At 40.6% G+C, this 23,436-nt stretch overlaps 2 protein-coding genes across 2 annotated transcripts in view; both read right to left on the reverse strand.

Moving 5' to 3' along the window:
- The window catches only part of UBE2N (ubiquitin conjugating enzyme E2 N), a 28,676-nt gene extending 10,190 nt beyond the window's left edge, over positions 1–18,486 (reverse strand). Inside the window, exon 1 of the mRNA XM_033118203.1 lies at positions 18,324–18,486. Coding sequence (XP_032974094.1) covers positions 18,324–18,353 — 30 coding nt within the window. The 5' untranslated portion in view covers positions 18,354–18,486. The remainder of the gene's footprint in view (positions 1–18,323) is intronic.
- Positions 18,357–22,898, reverse strand: LOC117029156 (COPII coat assembly protein SEC16-like). The gene is made up of 2 exons (XM_033118204.1): positions 22,821–22,898; positions 18,357–18,864 (listed from the first exon to the last, which is right to left on the reverse strand). Exon 2 carries the CDS (start codon positions 18,772–18,774, stop codon positions 18,358–18,360), a length of 417 nt encoding a protein of 138 aa, XP_032974095.1. The 5' UTR covers positions 18,775–18,864; positions 22,821–22,898; the 3' UTR covers position 18,357.
- Between the last annotated feature and the right edge of the window lie 538 nt (positions 22,899–23,436).

A 23,436-nucleotide genomic window follows, 5' to 3' on the forward strand; every position in this document is an offset into this window, starting at 1 on the left:
AATTGAAGTTCTGGATTTCTCCGGATAGATACCTAGGAGTGGAATTACTGGATCATAAGGTAGTTCCATTTTCAGAATTTTGAGATACCTCCATACTGTTTTCCATAGCGGCTGCACCAGTCTGCAATCCCACCAACAGTGCACAAGCGTTCCCTTTTCTCCACATCCGCGCCAGCACTTGTTTGTTGATTTATTGATGACAGCCATTCTGACTGGGGTGAGGTGGTATCTCATTGTGGTTTTTATTTGCATTTCTCTGATGGTTAGTGAGGTTGAGCATTTCTTCATATGTCTGTTTGCCATCTGTATGTCCTTTTCAGAAAAATGTCTCTTCAAGTCCTCTGCCCATTTTTTAATTGGATCGTTTGTTTTTTTTGGAGTTGGGTTGAGTAAGTTTTCCATAGATTTGTGATATTAATCCCTTATCAGATATATCATTGGCAAATATCTTTTCCCATTCAGTAGGATCCCTTCTTGTTTTATTGATGGTTTCCTTTGCTGTGAAAAAACTTTTTAGTTTGATATAATCCCACATGTTTATTTTTTCTCTTAGTTCCCTCGAGCGAGGGTGTATATCAGTAAAAATCTTACTCCGGGTAATGTCTGAGAAGTTTCTTCCTATATTTTCTTCTAGGTATTTTATGGTTTCAGACCTTACATTTAAGTCTTTAAGCCATTTTGAATTTATTTTTGTATATGGTGTAAGGAGGTGGTCCAACTTCATTTTTTTGCATGTGTCTGTCCAGGTTTCCCAGCACCATTTATTGAATAGACTGTCATTACTCCATCGTACATTCTTGCTTCCATTGTCGTAGATTAAATGGCCATATAGGCGTGGATTTATTTCTGGACTCTCTATTCTGTTCCATTGATCTATGTGTCTGTTTTTATGCCAGTACCATGCTGTTTTGATTACTGTAGCCTTGTAGTATAATTTGAAGTCAGGTATTGTTATACCTCCCACTTTGTTCTTATTTCTCAAGATTGCCTTTGCTATTCGGGGTCTTTTATGGTCCCATATAAATTTTAGGATTATATGTTCTATTTCTGTGAAAAACGACGTTGGCAGTTTGATAGGAATTGCACTGAATATGTATATTGCCTTAGGCAGTATGGACATTTTAACTATATTAATTCTTCCTATCCATGAACATGATATGTGTTTCCATCTATTTATATCTTCCTTCATTTCTTTCGAAAGATACATTTTAGAATGGGGATGTGAAGGTCTTAGAGAGAGTGCAGGGGAGGAGTTAGGGATACTACGTATATCTACAGGGCTAGACTGGGGCCATATTATCTTCTTGTTTATTTCTAAAGACAGTTTAAAAAGTTTTCTGGAAAGAGAAGAACTTTACATCTCCGTCTTTTTTCTCATTGTTTTTTGAAAGATTTCCCGATACTGGTGTTACAGTTAACAATAGTGTCAGCTACTTCTTCATAACACACTCGTGAAATTCTTGGTGGTGAAGGGTTTTTGAATACCCAGAAGCTCTAATAAGTAGACTCATAGAAGATAAGCTTCTCCATTTTCTCTTGGCTTCTGATTTGATGGATGATGTAACACTTCATTGCCCGGACTTTCTTTAGCACCAACTCAAAAATAAAAATAAGCCTTCAGTGATTTGAATAATGTAACTGTCTTACTGTCTTGATGAATCGTGTGTTAGGAATTATGTCCTAAAACTGAATGAAGAGAAGACCTAGCTTAGGAACACTGAGATTGCCGTTGTGCCAAGGTCCTTAGGCACTGTTAACAAATCCATCAAAAGGCATTTAAAAAAAAAAAAACTGGCGTATGTTAAATTCTGGGAGGAAGTATGTAACTTAGTAGGTGAGGGAGGGAAGGTTTTTTTGTATCCTGAATGAAAATTATGGAAAATTTTCAAATGTCCATTTCTGTATGTGTACAAGGTCTGACGATTAAGTTTGCGAACCCATCCTAGAAAAAGCACTACACACCTCATTGCTGAATATCACTATGGTCACCTTCAAAGGACTCCCCTTGGGAAGCTATGCACTGATGCCAGCACTTAGTCCACCCTTCAAAGCAATTTTGGAACTCTTTTTCTAGAATGGCCATCAGAGCTGTCATCACATTACCCTTGATGTCCTGAATGTCATCAAAATGTCTTCCTTTCAGTATTTCCTTTATCTTTGGGTAAAGAAAGAAGTCATTGGGGGCCAGGTCAGTTGAGTAGGGAGGGTGTTCCAATACAGTTACAGTGGTACCTCGGTTTTCTAACGTAATCCGTTCCGGAAGACCGTTCGAGTTCTGAAACGTTGGAAAACAGCCGACAGCGAGGCCTCAGGATCTTGCACTCAGCGGAAGCCGCGTGACATGTTCAACTTCCGAGGCATGTTCGAAAACCAAAGCATCTACTTCCACGTTTACGGCGTTCATAAACCGAAATGTTCGTCAACAGAGATGTTCGAAAACCGAGGTACTATTTACTGTATTTGTTTACTGGCTAAAAACTCCCTCACAGACAGTGCCGTGTGAGCTGGTGCATTGTTGTGATACAAGAGCCATGAATTGTTGGCGAAAAGTTCAGGTCGTCTAGCTTTTTCACGCAGTCTTCTCAGCACTTCCAAATAGTAAACTTGGTTAACTGTCTAGTTGGTACAAATTCATAACGTATAATCCTTCTGATATCAAAAAAAGTCAGCAACATTCTTGCAACCAAGTTCATGAACTTAATTGTCAGACCTCGTACACTAAAATTATGGATGATGCATTAGCAAAAACCAGTGAATTTGTACTTTAAAAAAATGAGCTTTTAAATTAGAAATGATCTATATAGTGGGTTTCTTACATTTTTAACTAGTTATTTGAAGTTGACAATTCATTTCAAGGCCCTTATATGTAATTTTAGTCATCTGTCCATAAGTTTGTCTACTATCAAGCAATGGTAAAAATTCCCCCATTCATTCGTATCTTCCTTCCCTTTCCTCAGGGTAATGTTGGAGTTGGGAACTTAATAAGAATGAGAATTCGAAAAAAATAAAAAATAAATAAGAATGAGAATTTGAAGTAACTGTTGTAGAAATAGAAAAACTTATCTGTGGTCACACAGGACTGACTGCCTTGCAGCACAAGGCAAAATGAAGTTGGAAGTGAACATTCATCATTTCTTCTGGCCACCTGCCAGCTAGAGCACCCCTGTTTGGGAATAACACTCCCCCGCAATCTTATGAATCCCCATCACCTTCAACAGAAGCTTTATTTAGTCTTACTTTCTAACTCCCTCGCGGCTAAGCATGCTCAGAACTAGGCTTAGTCAAAACCTGTGCATCAGCAGCTAAACTACAAAAGAAGGATCCATGCTGGAGAGAGCAGCAGTGGTTACCTCAGACGGTCAGCCACGGGAGAGGTTCTCGTGGAGCGTCCTGCACTGGACAGCGGCAATCCCTCCGCAGCTTTGCACGTAATGCCAGCACTGAAGCCTCCATCGTGATGTGGGCTGAGCCTTGCTCCTGACCACCTTTCTTTGGCGCGCCTTAAGACTGTGTGAGGTACGGATTAACTCAATACTGTTTCTACTTACAAAAGTTGGCTTCCGCTGCTTGCTAAAAATACAAAGTCTAAAGTAGGTATGGAAGAAAGTGAGGAAAAGATAAGAGTTAATAGACCGCGGCGGGAGGCGGGTGATGAAGAGGTTACGAAGCTAAATATCTCTTGGGGATTCAATGGGGTCAAAGGAGAAGAGCCCTGAAGCTGGCTACCCTCTTCATCAAAGAACTTCTACCCAGTTTAGGAGCCTTTACACAGGAAGCTAATTTCACATTAGAGACCTAACTTCAACTAGGGAGCCTGGTGTGCCGACTAGGGAAAAAATTCAGAGCTAGGACATCGGAATTGAATCCCAATTCTACTTGTACCAATTTGTTATGCATCATACAAATTCATTTACCCCTCCAGCCTCCTAAAACTTAGTCCCTTGAACATTTCAAAGGTTCTCTCTAGCACTAAAAGTGACGGAACATTTTATTGCTGGAATGGGTTAAGCCTTACCCTTATGCTTCCATCTACTGGAAGGGGCCCTTTTGTAACAGTCTTGAAGCTTGTACTCACTGCTCAGTACTTCATCCTCCCAGCTGAGGGGAGGGACCGTTACGGACTGTATCCCCAGCATCTATGTCAATGCTCAGTATCGAAATAAGGAAGCAATTTTTGTTAATGGTACCTGCTTTTTTCCCCCAAGCTTTTTTTTTTTCACCTGCTCATTAAAGAAAAATATAAAAATCAACTTGAAATCAGCCATACTTCTAAATAACCAAAATCTGGTTAACTAACATTCCAGTATGTTTGTACTTTTTTCTGATAAAGACAAAAGCCCTTAGAAATGTTTACATATTTCTCATTTATTTTGTTACTGCACCCTACTTTCCTGGTTGCTTTGTAGGTACATTAATCAATATTCTTTGCAAACCATACTCGTATGGCATAAACAGGCATTTTTCCTGTCCAACAAGCTAGTGGCTACACTTCTACAGTTACCATGTATTACTTAATCAATCATTTTTTTTGATCACTAGTTATTTCAGGTCTCAAATGTAGTAATCACAACAAAATTTAAGTGTTAAATGCCTGAGGACTCCACTAACAGGAAAGGCCTATGCTTATGTTAATAGACAAGAAGACAGATGGAAGCAGAACAGTTGAAATTTTCAGTGTGGCAAATAAAAACAAGTTACAGTTGGTCCAGATTTGCAATCTAGTTGTGCCACTGACATAATTTTGTCCAAAATCCAAACCACCAGGAAGGACAAGTTAGTTTTTTTACACACTGCATACTCACTGAGATACATTAAGAAGCAATCAGATATTAAGGTTTCTGTCTCCTCCAAAATAAGCTTCCTTTAACAAGTCTGCCACACTGCACAGCTCCAAGAGGACCACTCACATAACTGCATGAATCACACCCCCTGAAGTTGTGGAGTGCAAGATCCTAAATACTTGGAATTAAAGAATACAACTTCAGTCTAGCAGCTGTAAAAATCAACTCTGTTATTATCTAATTCGTGGAAAGTTGATTATACATTAATTCTAATAAAATCAAAATATATTTACTGCAAACATCCCACTTTCCTACCCATTGTTGATAAATGGGCGTTCACTGTGCCCATTTATCTATGCCCCACTTCAGTGGGTTATGTTTGATGTGATCTCTTTGTGGGAACTAATACATAAATAATGAACAATTTTCCCACACTGGGAAGACATTCATGCTTTTCAGATTTATGGTGAAGCAGCATCTTTGCAAAATCAGATAATAAATAAGGTTCAGTATTACATTAGGCTCCGTTCTCTGCACTCTAAACCTCCCACCCATGCTAGCGCTAGATTAGTATATTAAGCAGATAAAGCAGGGAGGTCAAGGGAGGATACCCAAGATAGTATTTGGCAGAGCTTAGAAGTCAAACCCAGAGACCCTGGCCCCAGATTCTGGGATCCTACCATATACCCAAAATCCTTTTGCTCTTGAGAATTAGGAAGTAAACCTAAGCCATTTGAACCATAAAACATTATCTTGCTCACAAAGCAGCACTTCTACCATTCTGAAAGTCAATTGTCAGTTAAGAGGTAAGCAAATAAACGCTACTGAACACTACTGGAAAGTGGGGGTGCACATCCTTTGCCACCCTACTGTCTCCCCAACGATACTAATGAAGGCCCAAGTCAATGTTTGCAGCCCCAATGCTGAGTACCACAGATTGTCTCACGCTCCACATCAGTTGAATGAACAGATGTAACTACTACTGAGATCAACCCTACAAGGAAAGAAAAATCCTACTGACTGAGTAAAGGGGGATTCAAGAACTTCCAAAACCCTCAGGCCCGGGGCTTTAAGGAGCCAGATGGTAGCTGTAAATGTTGGCAACAGTATGCAGAAAAAAGGACATTTTAAAATTCCAAACCCTATTTTCACGAACTATTTCCTACTTTGGCTCAAAAGCTTTGGCCTTGACACCTTCCCTACAGGTTGTGTACTTAAATGACCAAAAACTAAGCTCCAGAGATAGCAGATTTAAGTTTCTTTTGCCCCATTAGCAGTTCTGATGATCTAATAGGCATTGCCTCAATTTTAATAACGATCCTTTGCTCAATATTGACTGGTTAGCGTGTTAAAAATTCAGTCCTTTACACCTCAAGGTTTTGGGAAGAATTTGATATGAAATTGCTCAAGAAACCACATTAACATGAGGTTAGAAATTTTCATATTTCACAGAGTATGAATTTGGTCTGAAATTTTAATAATTTTAAGAGATCCAGCTGGAGTATATAACTAAATTTTTTATTCTTCCGTAATTTCATACAATTATTTTGTCCTGTGCTACAGAAGAAAATGACCCAGACAACTCAGATTTCAGTAGAGGCATACCTCGGGGTATTGCGGGTTCATTTCCAGACCACTGCGATAAAGTGAGTTTCACAATAAAGCAAGTTGTAATCTTTGCTGGGAGGGTCTTGCCTCATTTTGTAAAAACACAACACTTGTGAAGTGCAATAAAGCAAAGTGCAATAAAACAAGGTACATATGCCTGTATAACTGAAATAACACTAGGTCAAACTCACCCACTTCATGTAGACAGCCAGAGTCCCTGAAACAACGCAACAATATATTTAAAGAATATGAATGCTAGACTTAGGGTTTGCTATGTGAGCTAATAAGATATTATGTAAAGCTGCACCTTGAAAAAAAATAGGCTACAAAAATAATAAAATAACTGATTTAAATGGTCCAAGTAAACAGTTGTTTCCTTGAGGAAAGGAATCAGGTGACTAGGACACAGAGGTAGGAGCCAGTTTTTAATGAGTACCCTTTTGTTGAGTACCCTTTTGAGTACCCTTAATGAGTACCCTTTTGAGTACCCTTAGTATCTTTTTGTTGAATTTATAACGTGCAAATATTATTTACCCAAAAATGCAAGAAAAAATGTTTTTAAATCACCTAAGGAAATAAGCATTTTGAGTAACCCTATTTTGAAACTGACAATGTCTCATTATCATCAAGACAGTCCTTAAAACTCAGAATAGACAAAGATAAAAAACAATGTTATTTAGTGTTATGGAGAATACTGACTCCCATATACAAGGCTGGTTGGGACAACAAACTGGCCCCATCTTTTAACAATTCCACTTCTTGGAATTTATCCTTAGGAAAAACTGGGTATGTGCTCAACAGTACACCTCCAGAAGAAAGATCACATCAAAGCCTATGGGCAAAGGATGCTGCAAATGTAATGTGTAACACCACAGAAAACTATCCCTTCTATAGAAGTGAAAACACACTTCAAACTATATTTTAATTAGTGTTGCGCTGATGATGGAATGTTCTAAATCTTAATTGAGATGATCATTTCATAGCTGTACACATTTGTTGAAACTCTAATTGTACATTTAAAATGAGTACATTTAATTGTATGTAAATTTACTTTCATAAAGTTGATTTAAAAGGAAAACGGGTAAAGTGCGCCTGAGTTTACTGAGGGCAGGCACTGGGTCTTACCGACTTTGGAGGGACAGCGCTCTTTATTCATGTGCATTTCTTGTTGGGATTTGGAGGCAGAGCAACAGTTTGACCAGGCATTTGAAAATGTGAGCAGTGGAGCAATGCAGAAGGAAAGAAATGGGTAGAAAGAGGAAAAAATAGCAACAGTCAAGGCAGTGGCTCATGGCCATTTGCTATTAAACTCCTAACTCTTCAATAAAAATCATTAAAACTTGCAAAATGCTTACAATTAGTGGATTCCTTTGTGGAAACTGTTGAAAGGGTTGAGCTGTGTGTCAGGTTAGCAGCATGTACGGTCCCCAAACCACAGACAAAAAGAAACCTCAAAACTAAACTACTTGATAGATGGCCAAACCTTGGGTAGGACATTGGACTTTCGGAGGCTAATGCACTGGAAAGCTAAATAAATTTAGTTAGAACTCCAAAGTATAAAGACTGACATGTGGATTAATCCTTAAAACTGAGGTGGATGTTCACATACGTTGTTTCACTGAATCCTCAGAACCACCTCTGAAAACACTTTATGGAAATGTGCCCATCTCCAGTGGTAGAACATGGTCTAGAAGCCCACCCCACAGTCAAGGGTTCTTTTCACACCTCATAGCTAGAACTTGGGATCCCCAGCATCCAGCAGTGCTTCCCACCTGTGCATTCAATGTTAGGTGAATGACAGTTACAACTAAAAGGTGTATGAGAGCTAAAAATGGAAAGTGACTCTTAATTTGTTTTGGTAGTATAAAGGTAAAGTCTTGAGGCACCATTTGCCTGAATCTCTTGGCATTTTCTCTCTAAGTCTACTTTGTTCTCTAACATCCTAGCTTGAACGCATGCAGTTCTGTTGAAATTTAAGGGTTGGCCCAATATAAAGTAGGGGGAAAGATTCAACTGATTTCGAACAAAGTAATTTCTTTATAGTATATACTAAGACTAACACACACATACACACACACACACACACACACACACACCCCAGCAGTCAAAACAAGGGACAGATGTGGGGGGAGGGGAGTCCTTCCCCTAAACTTAAAACAAAAACAAACATTTACAAAAACCTTATAAAATCCTTAATTCTGCAGGACTCAAGTCAAGCCAAGTACTACCACCTCTCACGGGCTGGGCCAGGTGTCAGGCAGCTTCTATCTTTAAAACCTCAACATTGGGAAATATATATCTGTGCCAGATGTAAGGTAATTTTCTCTCACTTATCCTTCTACACTTTGTGATTCTGAGGTAGGACTCTGAAAACCACATTTCTGCTTTGCCAGGGACTCCCTTTTAAGCTCTGCAGATGTTGGGGTGGGGGATACCTAGAAGATACTGCAGGGGGGACTTGCCTCTTCCAGGCTTCTTGGGAGGGCCCCCGAGGCACCTGTGAGCATCACCCAACACCCATTCCTGTAGCACATTAATCCAGCTGCCAGTTTATACCACACTGTGAGCACCAACTTAATCATCGCCCCACCCCCCACAGCGCCAGACTCTCTTCAGAGGTCTGGATTCCAGCTGGGGTTCCTCCTCTCAATTTTCTAAATTTTAACAATTTCAACAGACACAGGAGTCGTAGCTGCTTTCTATAGTTGCCAAAATACCTTCAAGTTCTCTCCTCTCCCTTTCTGTCACCTAAGTAACAACTTTATATATGTGACAGTTGCCACATGTTCACAGAATTGCCAGAGTAAGGATTAGCCCAACTACCTGCACACCAACCTAGTACTACCCCACCCCGCTTGTCCTCGACTTAGCAAAGGACACAAAGGACAGCTGGGAAGCAGAAGGGCAGTTATGCCAGTTATGGAAATGCCAACCCTAGAGGGTGCCCATGCAAGCACCTCAGGTCCCCAAATGTCTGGGAGCCCTTCCACTTGACAGTGGGCAGAAACCACAATACCCACATGCAACAACTAGAAAATAATCAAATTCGGGATTCAAAAGGTGGTTTACTGGTATGAATATGTGAGGGAACACCTTTACATATTAGGGAGTCAAATGAATCTAAAGGAAAAGATAAGTTGCAAAAATCAAGATTAAGGAAGGTTTAGGAGATTAGGAACAGAAAGTGAAAGGGAAATAATTATCTGTACTACTTGATTATTTTCGGCATATAACATGTTTATTATGTTAACTGAATGTTCATAAACTGAATGAATTCATAAACTACTTCTGAAGAAAAACTTTTTCAAATTAAAAGACTGCCTTTGAAGTGTCTGCGGTCCAGGCAAAAACGCGCTGACTCACGTTACAGTTTCAGCACTGCTCAAATATCTTCCTAAAGTTTGACAGATCTAACCTGGAATGACATTCTACTTTCTCACCCCACTTTTCTACTTAACTTTCAAAATTTAGCTCAGATCTCACCCTTCTAAAAATCTCTTTTCCTAAACCAATCGTGAGGGATTTCCCCACCCAGACTGTCACATGTTTGGTGTTCTCACTGATGCCTTTGTTTTCTGTACATGAGAAGGTACTAGCTGTATGATTTGACTGGTTTCCCCCACATCCTACCCATCTTTGCACTGAAACCAAGTACGCACAAGGCCACTGCTTCCGCAAGGGCGCACACTAAAATCATCTGGAGATCTTAAAACAAAAAATTATGTTGGGGCTGGCAACTGTTAAATTCATAAATGCCCCACATAATTCTGATACACAACCATGAACTAAATACTCAGATTAAAAACAAGTTTTCATAGAAAATATCTTCTGGCTCCTACCACTCAATACATTAGCAGCCCATACAATCAAAGTGGAGAAGATTCTGATAAGAAAAAGGCAAGGTTTGGCCAAGTATTCACTGCTTTCTAATCACAACCAGTGGCAGGAAGCTGAATGGAACTTGCAGCACTTTTAGTTTAACCCTTATCTGAACCACAACAGTATATACGTGTGTCTATGTATGTATGTCTGTGTATATATACACACATATACATATATATTATATATATTATATAGATCTTTGATAGCCAAAGGTAAGAAACTTCAAGTTTTACAGCTGTAAATCATTGTGCTTACAACTGTGAAATGACTTTTTATTTTAAAAAGCCAAAGCAAGGACTATCATATGTGCAGGTGTAGGGGAAGTTATACTGGAAAAGCAATTTTCCTTATTCTCTCCAAATAGGAATGAGGAAATTAAGTAGGTACACATACTCTCCCTGAGTAGTAAACACAAAATTCAATTTAACATATAAACTAGTGTATGACAATTCTAATCTATTTTTAGGCTTACTGAATGAAAAAAAGAATCTTGTTTAAAACTAACATTAAGTCGTTATGGTCTGATGCAGCAATACCTCCAATGTGTTTTACTGGGAAAAAAAATAGCAGGAAAGAAAGGAATTGCTGCTCTTTTGTTCCTTTTGGGGAACTCCAAACTTCCCCAAATCCAGGGATCCAGGGAGCAGGAGAGGAATATGCCGCTGCAGGCCACAGGCATTCCCTCTTAAGGCAAACTGCATTGCTAAACAGGGACTCACCTGTGCAAAAACCTCCAATTAAACTACAATAAGGAGACTTTTGATTTAAAAAAGCTAAATAAGCACTTAGACTCTCCACATGAACATGTTTGCACTTCATTTGTCCAAATGATAAAATATAAAAATACAGGCATTGCCAGTTATTACGTAGGGGCAGATATGTTCTGGCTCATTCCATCCACAGTACCTGGAGTCTACAGAATCAGATTGCCTGGGTTCATATCATAGCTCCACCAACTACTTAACCCCTCTGTGCAGGTTTCCACATCTGTAATATAGGGATAATACTAATATCCACATCACAGGATTGCTGTTAGAATTAAATACATTAATGCACGTAACATGCTTAGAACAGTGTCCAGTACACAGTAAGTGCTCAATAAAAGTTGTCTATTATTTACATAATAAACACTGTATGACCATTCTCACATCAAGAATAGTTGCCACATCACACTCTGGTAAATATGATTCATAGACTAAGTATGAATTTAACAATTCAAAATACAATAATGCTTTGGTTTGCCCAACAGTGCTTGATGCAAACTCTCTGAACTATTAGGTTGGGGCAAAAGTAATTGCAGTTTTTGCAATTTTTAACCTTTTAAAGCCACAATTACTTTTGCACCAACCTAATAATTAAACAGGAACCCTAATAATGGAACCCTAATAATTCTTTAAGATATTATGTACTGCATACACTGGATTTCTAGAACACGCTATATTCTCATTCATATTCATTCATTCTCCTTCCAGCTTTCATATCTGTTATTCCATTTGCCCAAAATTCATTCTCCCTTTCTCTTCAAATTTTAAAATACTTCCTCAACAGATGCTTTTCCTTCATCCTCAGACATCCTTAAATCCCACGCATTTGTTAACACACCTCATTGTAACTTCTCATTTCACAACTGTTTTCCACTAGACAGGGATGCCTGTCTTGTTCACCTGGCTTAGTGCTGAATACATATTACGCATTCAATAAATGTCCATTTAATTGAACTGAAACGCATCTTATGAATGGATAACAAAAAGACAGACAAATTGCAATGTTACGAAAGACTGAAGTTTGGCGTTGGGCTCTGATTACCTTACTAAAGCCACTTTTGCCCTGGCCCCATAGTAAGGGGGTGGAGAAGATGGTAATCCCAAATAGTCCTTCAGAGTAACTAAAAACACAGCAACTTTACAGAGAACATTTTCCTTAGTATAAACTATAAAGAAATCTTAGAAAGCTGTAAAGAAATAAAAAGCACCTATAGTGTCAAGACTTAAAGATAACATTAGTTATATTTCTTTTTAGTATTTTCTTGATGACAATGCCTTCAAGTACTAGATTGTAAAGACTGAAAATAAAAACTGATTTGCCCAAAACGACCAAATCTCTGACACTGGCATACTGTGATGGTATTGAAAACTAAAGGAGTTTGAAAATCTGAAGAATTAGCCAATTTTTAAAAAAGGCAAATTATGTCAACATTAGATTCTGAAACCAGTATCTAAAAGTACTATAAATTATAGTTGAATCCTAATTATATAGAAACAGCTGAGTTACAGGCTGATTCAGAATTATGGTTTTCTACACCTAAGTACCCTCAGGGGATTTTAGAATAGCTACATCCAGGATGTTAACAAATATACAATGCCCTGAATGATGTACTATAGCTCTTGAAGAATGGTTAATAAAGAATTCTTCCTGCCGATTTTCTGAGCATTCTTAACCAGTTCTCCAGTTCTTCCAACCACACATTAATAATGGCTTCTGCCACCAGAGACGCCAGGGCCGCAGTTCTCACTCTCTTAGCAGACGATGGTGATGATGGTCCTGCATCCTATCTAATCTACAAATTAAAGATGACTATATTTAACATTAAAAAAAAAAACCTTCCCTTGGGAAGCATTTTTAAAAGTTGCTAAGATTTTAGCTAACGTTAACTGACTCCCTATTATTCCATCTCCTAACTTGTATATCCATTCTGATGTCCTTCATACACTACATTTGCAAAGAAAATCGCAACTGTATAATAGAATACAACACCCCAGTCCAACTCATCTTTCATACAAAACAAATATTTCTTGATGCACACTGTTACATACACATGCCTTTCAGATCTGTTTTGTTTTTAGAAAGTAAAATTATGTGTCACAGCAATGAGGCACCCATACCACCGTGAGGACCACAACAGTCCGTCCAAAGCGCCTGTGGGCGCTCACCTCATTTTCTTGTTTCCCGCATTTATTTCTATAGTGCATATGCATCCATAACACATGGGAACAGATTTAAAATGTGTGCTCAGAATCCATAATATTTGAATTTGTAGTGTAAGATATTTTCTTCTTAAATCCATTTACACACAGGTAAAACAAACTACTAGGTGTAAGAAAGAAAGCAAGTGTTACTGCCTTTCAAGTCAGGAATCCTAGTGAACCAAATTCTTTGGCCTACAGACTCTCAAGAAAAGGAAAAGGATGGTGTTCTGTATTGTGTAACTTGTAGCTGTATATGGTCACAAGTACAGAAAAACCCAGAACTTCTGCAAAGCAAATGTATAGCATGGTGGATACTCAGGAAGTGTTCGATAAAACTCAATTTCTATTGTGTGTAAGTTGATCAATCTGGACTGAAGAAAGTGCTTGATACAGAGGAACTCAGCTGACTATTTTTAACTTTCAATTATGCCCACATTTCATAATCAAAACATCAAGTAGTATATTAAATAATATCCTTAATGGCCTGAAAGTTTAATTATTACCAAAAGTTGCCTAGGGCTTCTTAACCTGAAATCCATGGAGACAAAGGGGAACTCACAAATAAGCTTCACCAGAACCTGAATCCTCAGAAGTCACATGCAAAAAATATGGTTTACTGTCCTAGGAAGAATGTCAGAAAATTTTTAAAATTGGGACTACCAAGAGGGGGAAAAACATCACCAGCCAAACATTTTCATGGCTTAAAAAAAGGCCCAGTTTTCTGATTCACTTTTATTATTAAAAATTACCTTATGAACTAGAATACATATTAAATGAGTGAATTTTAAATAGTGATAGGTAAAAGTGCTATATGTAGTTTTTAAAATCAAAATCATTAAAGCAAAAAATAAACAGAATTCGAGTCTCAATGCAAAGTCAGAGCATACCAGGTTTTTAAGAAACTGAAACTAAACTTCACCAAACAGAAAAGTAAATTTTAGGCAAGACTGGTGCTATACTAATCTCAGAAGGCTGGTCTGGTAGGTTTTAATCAAATAAACCAACTCCTCGAGTAAGTTAACTATGGCTTCCTAAGGCTGTATTTTATTGTTTTCATGATTAAATTTGAGAAGACAAAGGAATGTCACTCTTTCAATGCAACATGTACAGCTAAAATAAATTTGTTTTTGACCAAGGCCACAATTACAGATCTGATTTATTTGTTCCCAAAATAACTCTGGTTCTTCTTTATGACAGATGGATTAGGGAGGAGCTCTTATTTTAGGTACCTTTTAACCTATGTGACTTTAGTCACTTTTAGAGATTAAACGAGCTTTGGCCCAGGAGGCAAGAGAGAAAACAGAAAATTCTAAAACTTCTAGCTAAACACAGAACTGCCAAGCTTCAGTGAAACTCACATATGTGCAAAATACTACTACATATAAGACTATTCATTACATCATTCCTTGTAGAGCAACACTTAGGAACACTCTAAAAAGTTATCAATAAGCAATTAGCTAAATTAAGGTTTAACCACAAGGTTCCACAAAGCTGCCCTTTAAAAAAATTAGTCACCTCCAAGGTATACTGGGGGTGGGAGGAAATCAAAGTATTTGCATGAGGAAGGAAATAGGCCTAACATATATGTACTAAGTCTCTATGGTCTTTCTTAAAGATACACAAGAAAAATAATGGTTATCTGGGAAGGGGGGCTGGAATGCTGAAGGGCAGGTGAGAAAGTCTTAATTTTCCGCTATGTACCTTGAGCACATTTCAAATATTGTGCTCTATGTATTTCCTAGTCAACAAAATAAAAGATTGATTCGTTTTGTTTTTTAATTAATTAATCGGTGGAATTAGAAACTCACTTTTAGCTTAGACATCGGCTCAGATATAATCTACTAAGCAGTAACAATGTCAAATTATGATATAGAATAACTTCTCTAAAACTTTCCACACCAGAGATTGATGAGCAATCATTCATTCATTCACCATTTCAGAGTCTACTTACAAAGTGTTCTAGGCATTTCAGCAATGCCCAAGTCACCCAAGAGTCCGTGCCTTCATGGAGCTTTAGTAGGAGCAGAGACAAAAAGTAAATAACACAACTTGTAGTCGTGGTTAAGTGGTAGACAGAATAAAGGGGAATATAGGGATAAAGAGAAACCATGGGGTAGATGAGAGGGAAACTGTGTTTTAGGATCCTTAAGGTAAAGTTTTCAGGGGATATGACATGTGAGCCAAGAACTGAGTAATATCACAAAGCAATGCAATAAACAGGGTGAAAGCTCGGTGACCGGAACAAGCAAGGTTCCAGTGTTTAGCGTACAGCAAAGCAATAGGGTGGCTGCTGCAGCGGAGCAACCCAAGGAGAGAAATGCAGGGGATAACCTGAGGTAGGGAGATCCCAGATGCAAGAAGGACTTGTAGCTAGGGAGGGGAAAAAAGTCAAGATTTTATTCGAAGTGTGATGGAGAACCTTTGTAGAGTTCTAAGCAAAGGAAAGACATGCCCTATTTTTTAAAAAAGTAACACCAGCTGCAGCTTAAAAGGAAACTAATACAGTAGCTCAGGCAACAAAGGAGGGAACAAAACAATGATTTAAGAGAGATGGTGAAATGTATCTGCTTTAGGATACATTTTGAAAGTAGAGTCTAGAAAATTTGCTACTGGATTGAAATGGGAATCCAACTGGATGAAGAGTAGTTCAAAAAATCATCTTTTATTTGTATAATTGTTACAGGTCTCAAGGTATTTTTACACATAGATTATTTCATTTCATAATAACAAGAGGCTGGGGAATGTCACAGTGAGCCAAGGTCCAAGTTCTTCCTCTTGCCAGTTTTAAGACCCTAGGAAAGTCATTTCAATGGGTTTCTAGACTATAAAACATATTGTCTACTTCTCAGGATTCCTGCAGGTATCAAATGGTTGAAGAATTTTGCAAATGTGAATAATGACTATTCTGAGATAGCACCTTATTAATAAATATCCAGTGAAAGACAGTACATTCCTGTCATTCAGGACAGTAGAGCAACCACCACCACGATATTCCACACAGAACTTCGTGCTGAGATTGTCAGAGAAGAGGCAAACTTTTAGTTCCAATTATGATATTAAAAAAATAGATATTTTCACTGATTATGGAAAAAACCTACATAATACAAGCATGGGCACTAGAAAAAACACTTTTATCTTTTAATTCTTCCTAGGAATTGGAGAAAACAATTCTTTTAAGCTATAATAGTATTAACCACCTACCTGTTTACAAGGTAAAATCCAAAATCACAGCAACTTTCATTAGAAAGACGCTATCAACAGGATACTGTAAAATTAAAACTGAGTTATCACTTTCTTGGTTTAAATAGTAAAATGTAAATACCTAGTGTAAATTACTGTGTGCGAATTAACTGAATTATGAGGACTTCAACTAACTGCCTTAAATCATTTTTGTAAGTTTATGAACAAGGTTCCACGGAACTAATTTTCATCCAAGGCTTTCATGTTACTGCAGAATATCTGCAGAATCAAGCAAAAATGGAAAAATATTTGTTAAGTCTTTAGTTCAGTATGTATTTTGGAGATTATCTTGAATGTCAATTTGTATTATGTACTTAGTCTATAACCTAAATAACAGTAAATAATAATTCAAGGATATTTATTGTACAGCTCTTCCACCCCTCATTTTCAACGAGAGCCTCAATAAACCTGACCATTGGAGCCATGTGACTGCATTATAACTAAAACCACACTGTAAGGACCTTCCAATGCATACAGCAATTAAACTGCCTTGGACAGAGTCCGAGACAAATCCATAAAACAGTACAACAAATTTTGCACTATGAAGGTTCACATTATTACACTCCAGCACACAATGACAATTCGTCCTACTCTGACTTCTAAGAATTTCTACCTTATAAAACGTCCTATTGTTCTCTAAATCAAGCATCTTTAGATCAGAGACACCCCCCATCTCATATATTTAATTGCGATTGCACAAAGCACTACATTTCATCATCTTTCAACAGGTCTTTCACTTAGCACGCATCTCGCCCAAACTTTTAAAACAAACTACATTAAATACATGTTCACCAGGTTATATCAAGCAAAATGATGCTGCAAGTTAGTCACCTGAACTCGCATATTGAGCAACAGAGATGCATCTCACTTCCTTCATTTAAACTGACCAAAAATGTCAAGGTTTTGTTTTGTAAATTGCAAGACACATTTCACATCTGAGGACTTGATATTATATAAAGACTTTACAAAACAAAGATGCCAAATTTTTCATGATTCCATACATGCTTGTCAAAGTATAGCATTAATAGAGTCAAAGAACGGTCTAATAATTAAAGGGCACAAAATCGAAAAGCAAAAGATTTCACAAGGACCCCTATACTTGCGCCCCCCACCCCAAGTCTTGTGTTAAACTATTTCCTCTGAACAGAAACAGCTCTTCAGTTTGCAAACCAGAGTAAAATCACTTCGCAGAGATAACGAGTGGAAACATATTTAAAGGAGAGGAAATCGCCGAAGCTGGAACAATCGGGTGCGGAGCCCCCAGGTCCCCGGACCCCGACTGCCAGGAGCGAGCATGTGCCGCCGGCGGCAGCACGCGCGGCCCTCCCGGGGCACAGGGCCTGGCCCGGCCTCACCCTCCCGGTTCATTCATTCTGAACCTGGGGCTGCCGCACCCCTGCGCTTCCTCACGGGCCGAGTGGGGGATCCGACACCAAGAGGCCGTGTCTGGCCACAACCTCCGCCTAAAGTCCGGGCCCCGCCGCGATTCCCGCGCGCCCGCGGCCTCTGTTCGGGGGTGGTCCGAGAGACCGCGGAGGCCCGCACCCCAGACCAGAACCCCGCAACCCCACCCTCCACCAGGGCGCAGGCCAGGTTGAACCCATTCGTAGGGGGCCGCCTGGAAGCCCCGGGTCCCCGCCGCAGGGCTGTCTCACCGCGGCCGGAAGTCTCCCCGGCGCCCCCTCCCCAGCGCCCGACTTCCCTCGCCGCCGCGGTCAGACCCTCTCCGTGCAGCCTCGGGCCTCCCAACGCGGGCCGCGGGCCGGAGGAAGCGAGCGGCCACGCCGCCCGATCCGCCAAGAAGGAAAGACCAGAGCAGGGAGCAGAGGCGGGCGTGGGAGGTTACCTTGATGATCCTACGGGGCAGCCCGGCCATCTTGTCAGATCCCGAGTTCGGCCTCTGGTCTCGACTCCGGCTCCGCTTGCCTCACGCACGAGTGGAAGTCCCGGGCTCCACTTCCGGGGGACGTTGCCGCGCCCGCCGCCGCCGCCGCCGCCACCAGCGTGGCCCCTTGGGAAATGTAGTCCCTGCTCGGCCGCGGGCCGGCTTCCCTCGGACCTGGCCCCCCCACACACACCCCGCCCCAGCCCCGGCCTGGAGGTGGCGGAAGTGACGCGCAGCGGCGGGGCAGGGACTTGGGGGAGGTGGCGTGGGGCGGCGCCGATCTCCGGCGCTGGTGAGTGATCCTGCCGCGCGACGGTGGGACTGGGCTGCCCACACCCGGCGGGCCTGATGTCCACGGCCACGCCCGCGCCGGTGGAGACGTAACAGAGGCCCGGCTGCCGATGTAGCTCATTCATTCATTCGTTCATTTCTTCATTCTACGTTCCTGCCTTGTGCGCTGGCGCAGCGGTGGACGACTGCGATCTAGTTGATCCGCTTGCTCCTGCTCAAAGGGAGGGGAAGACCAAACCTCGGTGGCAAAGCTCCCAACTGTGATAACTTGGGTCTCGCAAGTTATCCAGGGAAACTCTAGCCAGAGAGTTTTGATGTTTAAATGTCGCCTAAATCGGGCCTATTTGACACACTCCTTACACTCGGAGAAGGCTAAAAGAAGAGTTTGCAGATAGCTGAGGGAGAAACCAGGGAAGAATGGTTTCTGAACGCCTGGACCTGGTGGTTGTGACGCAGAGTAACTAGCTAGCTCGAGGAAAGTCCAAAGAGAGGATTAGAGAGCCCAGCGTAATCCCTGACAAGGATTACCCACAAAGTGCAGGGATCCTAAATGAAGATTAGAGTGGCGGTGCCTGAAAATGAGATTGTTGGGGAAGCGTTTTGCGACAGCCTGATGACTGCTTTGCTATGCGATGGTTTTTTGCAGATACTATTTTACTTCATCTTCACGGCAATCTTGAGAGGGAGACCCAGAGACGTTAACTAACTTTTTACAAGGTTATGCAGGAGAAAGTGGAGCTGTTAACTCCCAGGCAGGCCTGCCAAAACATGGACCCCTTAACTGCTTAACTACGGTGTTTCCTTAGCACCCGAATACAGACATAGTGAATGAATGAAGATGTGCCAGGTGCTATGTTAGGGGATGAGAATACAATGAAACTGACCCTGCCTTGCAGGAATTTAAGAGTCCGGTGGAGAAGAAAGACATGTAAACAATTAATTACAATCCAGTGTGTTAAGGGCTATACCAGAGATTCTTCCAAGGTGCTGTTTGAGCGCAGAGAGGCATTAATTGTTTGAGAAATCAGAGAAGGCTTCACAGAGGAGAAGGGGAATCCTAAAGAATGAGGTCAGAATCTAACTGACGTGGTCGGGTAGAGCATGCCAGGCATGGGAAATAGCTTGTGAAATGGCATTGAGCTATAAGGAAAAAACAGTGCATTAAATAAAGAACATGGATGCAAGAAACTTGTAAGAATAATAAGAGAAAACATTATGTGCGGGGCACAACGCTAAATGGTGACATGGATTATCTCAATCATAAAGCGTGTAAGGTAGGCTTTCCTATTACTAGCGCTCTTTAGATGAGAAATGAAGCTTCAGAGGGAATAATGAGAACTTAAAATAACCAGAAGTCTGAAGCGAGCGGTTCTGTGATTAAAAGAATCTGAGAAAATAAATAACGCTGGACAAGGAAACTTTCAGAATATTCTAGAGAGGGCCCAGGAGAATTCACCCTGGTAGGAAGACTGGCAGAGTGAATATTGGGTTAGAAGTGTGCTCTTGCAGTTATCTATTTTTGCCTAACAAACCAACTCAAACTTAGTGCTAAAAATGACAACCATCATTTATTTAGCTCTTGAATATGCAATTTGGCCAGGGAAGGCTCATCTCTGCTCCATGCTACATCAGTGTGGGCAGTCTTACTGCGGCCAGATCCACTTCCAAGGAGGCTCATAGCTGCCAAGTTGGTGCTGGCTGTTAGTTCCTCTCCAAGTGGGTCTCTCCTTGGGGCAGATGGGGCTTCCTCACTGCGTGGTGGCTGAGTTCCGAGAGTGAGTGTTCTAGCTAGCAACAGCAGAAGCAGAAGCTAAATCATCTTTTTTGGCCTAGCCTTGGAAGTCTCATAGCATCACTCCCACCATAATCTGTTGGTCAACTAAGTCACAAAAGTCCACCCAGTTTCAAAGGTACAGGACATGGACTCCACCTCTTGGGGAGTGGCAAGAGTCTAGAAACTGTCAGTGTGTGTGCGTGTGTGATGGGAGATATGGTTGTGGCCAACTTTGGAAAACAAACTGTTGTTACAGGTACGACATTTGTCAGTGTATGCTTACAAACCACCTGCTTGAGAGTCACCTGCCTATGATTCTGAGTGCTGGTTGAAATAAGCATTGCCAGCTCCCTCCCTCCAGAAATTCTAATTCTCTAGGTCAATGCTGAGGCTTGGGTATCTGCATTTAAACATTGTGAGTAATTTTGGTGGGTCCTAAAATTTGAGAACAAAAGATTTTGAATAAAGAAGAACAAAATGTATAAACAAAAAATGTTGCCATCTGCCTTCTTCTTGCTATTCTCTATCAGAATGGATAGTGAGTATCATACAGATTAAGAGTGTGGGGTGGCCAGTTGGCTCAGTTGGTTAGAGCCCCAGTGCTCATAACACCAATGTCGCTGGTTCGATTCCCACATGGGCCAGTGAGCTGCACCCTCCACAACTAGATTGAAAACAACTTGACTTGGAGCTGATGGGTCCTGGAAAAACACACTGTTCTCCAATATTCCCCAATAAAAAATAAAAAAAAAAAAAAAAGACTGTGGGGTTTGGAGCCCCAGGCCAGATCTGAAATTTGCCCATCCTTTGTTTTCTTCACCTATAAAATATACTTACTTTATTGTGATTGTTGTGAAGTTTCAATTATACATGTAGCTTAGAAGATGACGTAGCACTTAGCAAAGGCTATTATTTTTGTAATCTTGACAGAACCAGATATAGTTTTCCTTAGAAAACCAGATTTTTAAAACTTGACAGTATTCCCATTCATTTTTCCTCCTTAGGAGCAGCTCACACTATACTCATCAGGAAAACAAAATCTGAACTTCTGATTCATGAAAGTCTTGTAGAACAGGATATATTCTAGAAGGACAAGTTGCCACAGGGCTGAGATGACGTTTATTCGCAATTTAGAAAAGCTGGTTAAGAATCCTCATTACGATACCCATGAAATACAGACCAAATAAGGATATCCACAAAACTAATTGAATCGATTTCTTCAGGGGAGGGTTGCTGGGCGGGAGAACAGGTAAAAGGAAGATTTTTCACTCTATAGTCTTGTACCTTCTGGATTTTGAACCTATTCAAAATGTAAAATAAGAATCCAACTTACTAATGTCAACATTCTAAGAGGTATTCAGAGTTCTTTCAACACATCAAGAATGATATTATACACTCAAAACTCAGCCAAAAGATGCTGGTTCATGGTGTTGAATAAATTATAGTGACCATATAGATTCACTAAGCTGAACAGTGTGAGGCAGAACTCAGCTAATCAGTCTTCTTCAGCTCTTCATCAGGCCTCGCTCTCAGCCATGTTTCTTTCAGTCTCTCCTCCTGGACTCATAGTACAAGGTGGCTTTTAATTATGATATAGGGAAAGAGAAAGCAAGAAAGCTGCATTGGAGGCATTACAGGAGTCCTGTTCTATGCGACTCTCTTATTGCTCAGAACATTATTTTACTGCCTCCTGTTACTTCTCCACCTCTTACCCCCTAATATTCCGGGTTTGCTACTTTGGCCCTATAATAACAGATGCAAAAGTGCTATTTACCCTGCAGATAATATCTTAGGACATTAATACTTGAGCTCCTCAGAGTCATGGATCTCTTCCATCTCAGTTGTCACTGTATCCCTGGAGCTTGAGTGCAGGGCCTGCTCCCAAAAAATAGCTGTCAAGGGAATGAATCAACGACTGCAGGCTGAAAATAAACGCCTGTTTGAGAATGGCTGACATTGACTCATGATCCTTACGTAAATGATTACAGAAAGCACAGGATCTTTATATTCATCCCTAAACTTTTCAACTTGAATTCCTGGAGGATAACAGAGCTGTTTTTCACAGACTGTCTCACGCTTGGCAGAGACAACACAGAGTTGATCAATTTGGAAAATGGTAGATCAGTCACCTTTAATAGAAGCCCTGTTCAATTCATGAGCAATAGCGATCAGGCAGAAGTATTTGTTTGCAAGTACTCTTGTTTCTTGCAGCATAGGAAAACTGTTTCGTGGGCGATCAAGACAAGTATCTGTGAGAAAAGGGTTCATGAACACTGACTCAGGGAGGAAATAGGTGGAGGAGGAAGAAAACATTGCACATTGATTTTTTAAAAAAGCAAGGAACGCCTGCTGCCTCATATTTGTGACTTCAATGTAAACATCTGAGTACTTACAGTCTGTTACAGATCGCCAGCCTGTACACAGGATCAGAGCTGGGTCATCCAGGGTCATACCGGTAGGAGCTCTGTCTCGAGGTGGAAGGCTTGGAGAAAGATGAGATCCGGAAGAGTCAGAGTAATCAGGCTTACCTTGGTTTAGTGCTTTATGCTTTGCAAAGCACTTTTGAATCTTAGCTTACCCACGGAGCCTATAAGTGCCACTGGAGGCATTCTGCAGAGGCCATCATTGATTCCAAAATGTTTTTACAAAAGTAGATGGAAGGGGTATTTCTTTCTCTGGGCCAGTTCCCAGTGGTAACAGGATTCCAGAGGGTAGGACTCAAGACATTTGGCCAGAAGCCTGACTGGAACAGGAACTCTGAAAGCAAGGCTCATTTCCCAGCCTCTGTGGGCCACCCTTTCAGGTTCCCAAGAGAACTGTTGGCATTCCATATGCTTGGGCTGCAGTAGCTGCATAACTCCCCCTGTGGCTGCATACTCAACCTATCCATCCTGAACTGTTCCCCATTTCTTCCCACCTGGTGTGTCCTACCCAAGTTTCTTTTCAGACAATCCCATCACCTTTCTTCTTCCCCCCGCCCCCCATCACCTGCCTCTCTTAAGTCCTATT

Source organism: Rhinolophus ferrumequinum, chromosome 10 (assembly GCF_004115265.2).
Source record: "Rhinolophus ferrumequinum isolate MPI-CBG mRhiFer1 chromosome 10, mRhiFer1_v1.p, whole genome shotgun sequence".
NCBI classification, from domain to species: domain Eukaryota; kingdom Metazoa; phylum Chordata; class Mammalia; order Chiroptera; family Rhinolophidae; genus Rhinolophus; species Rhinolophus ferrumequinum.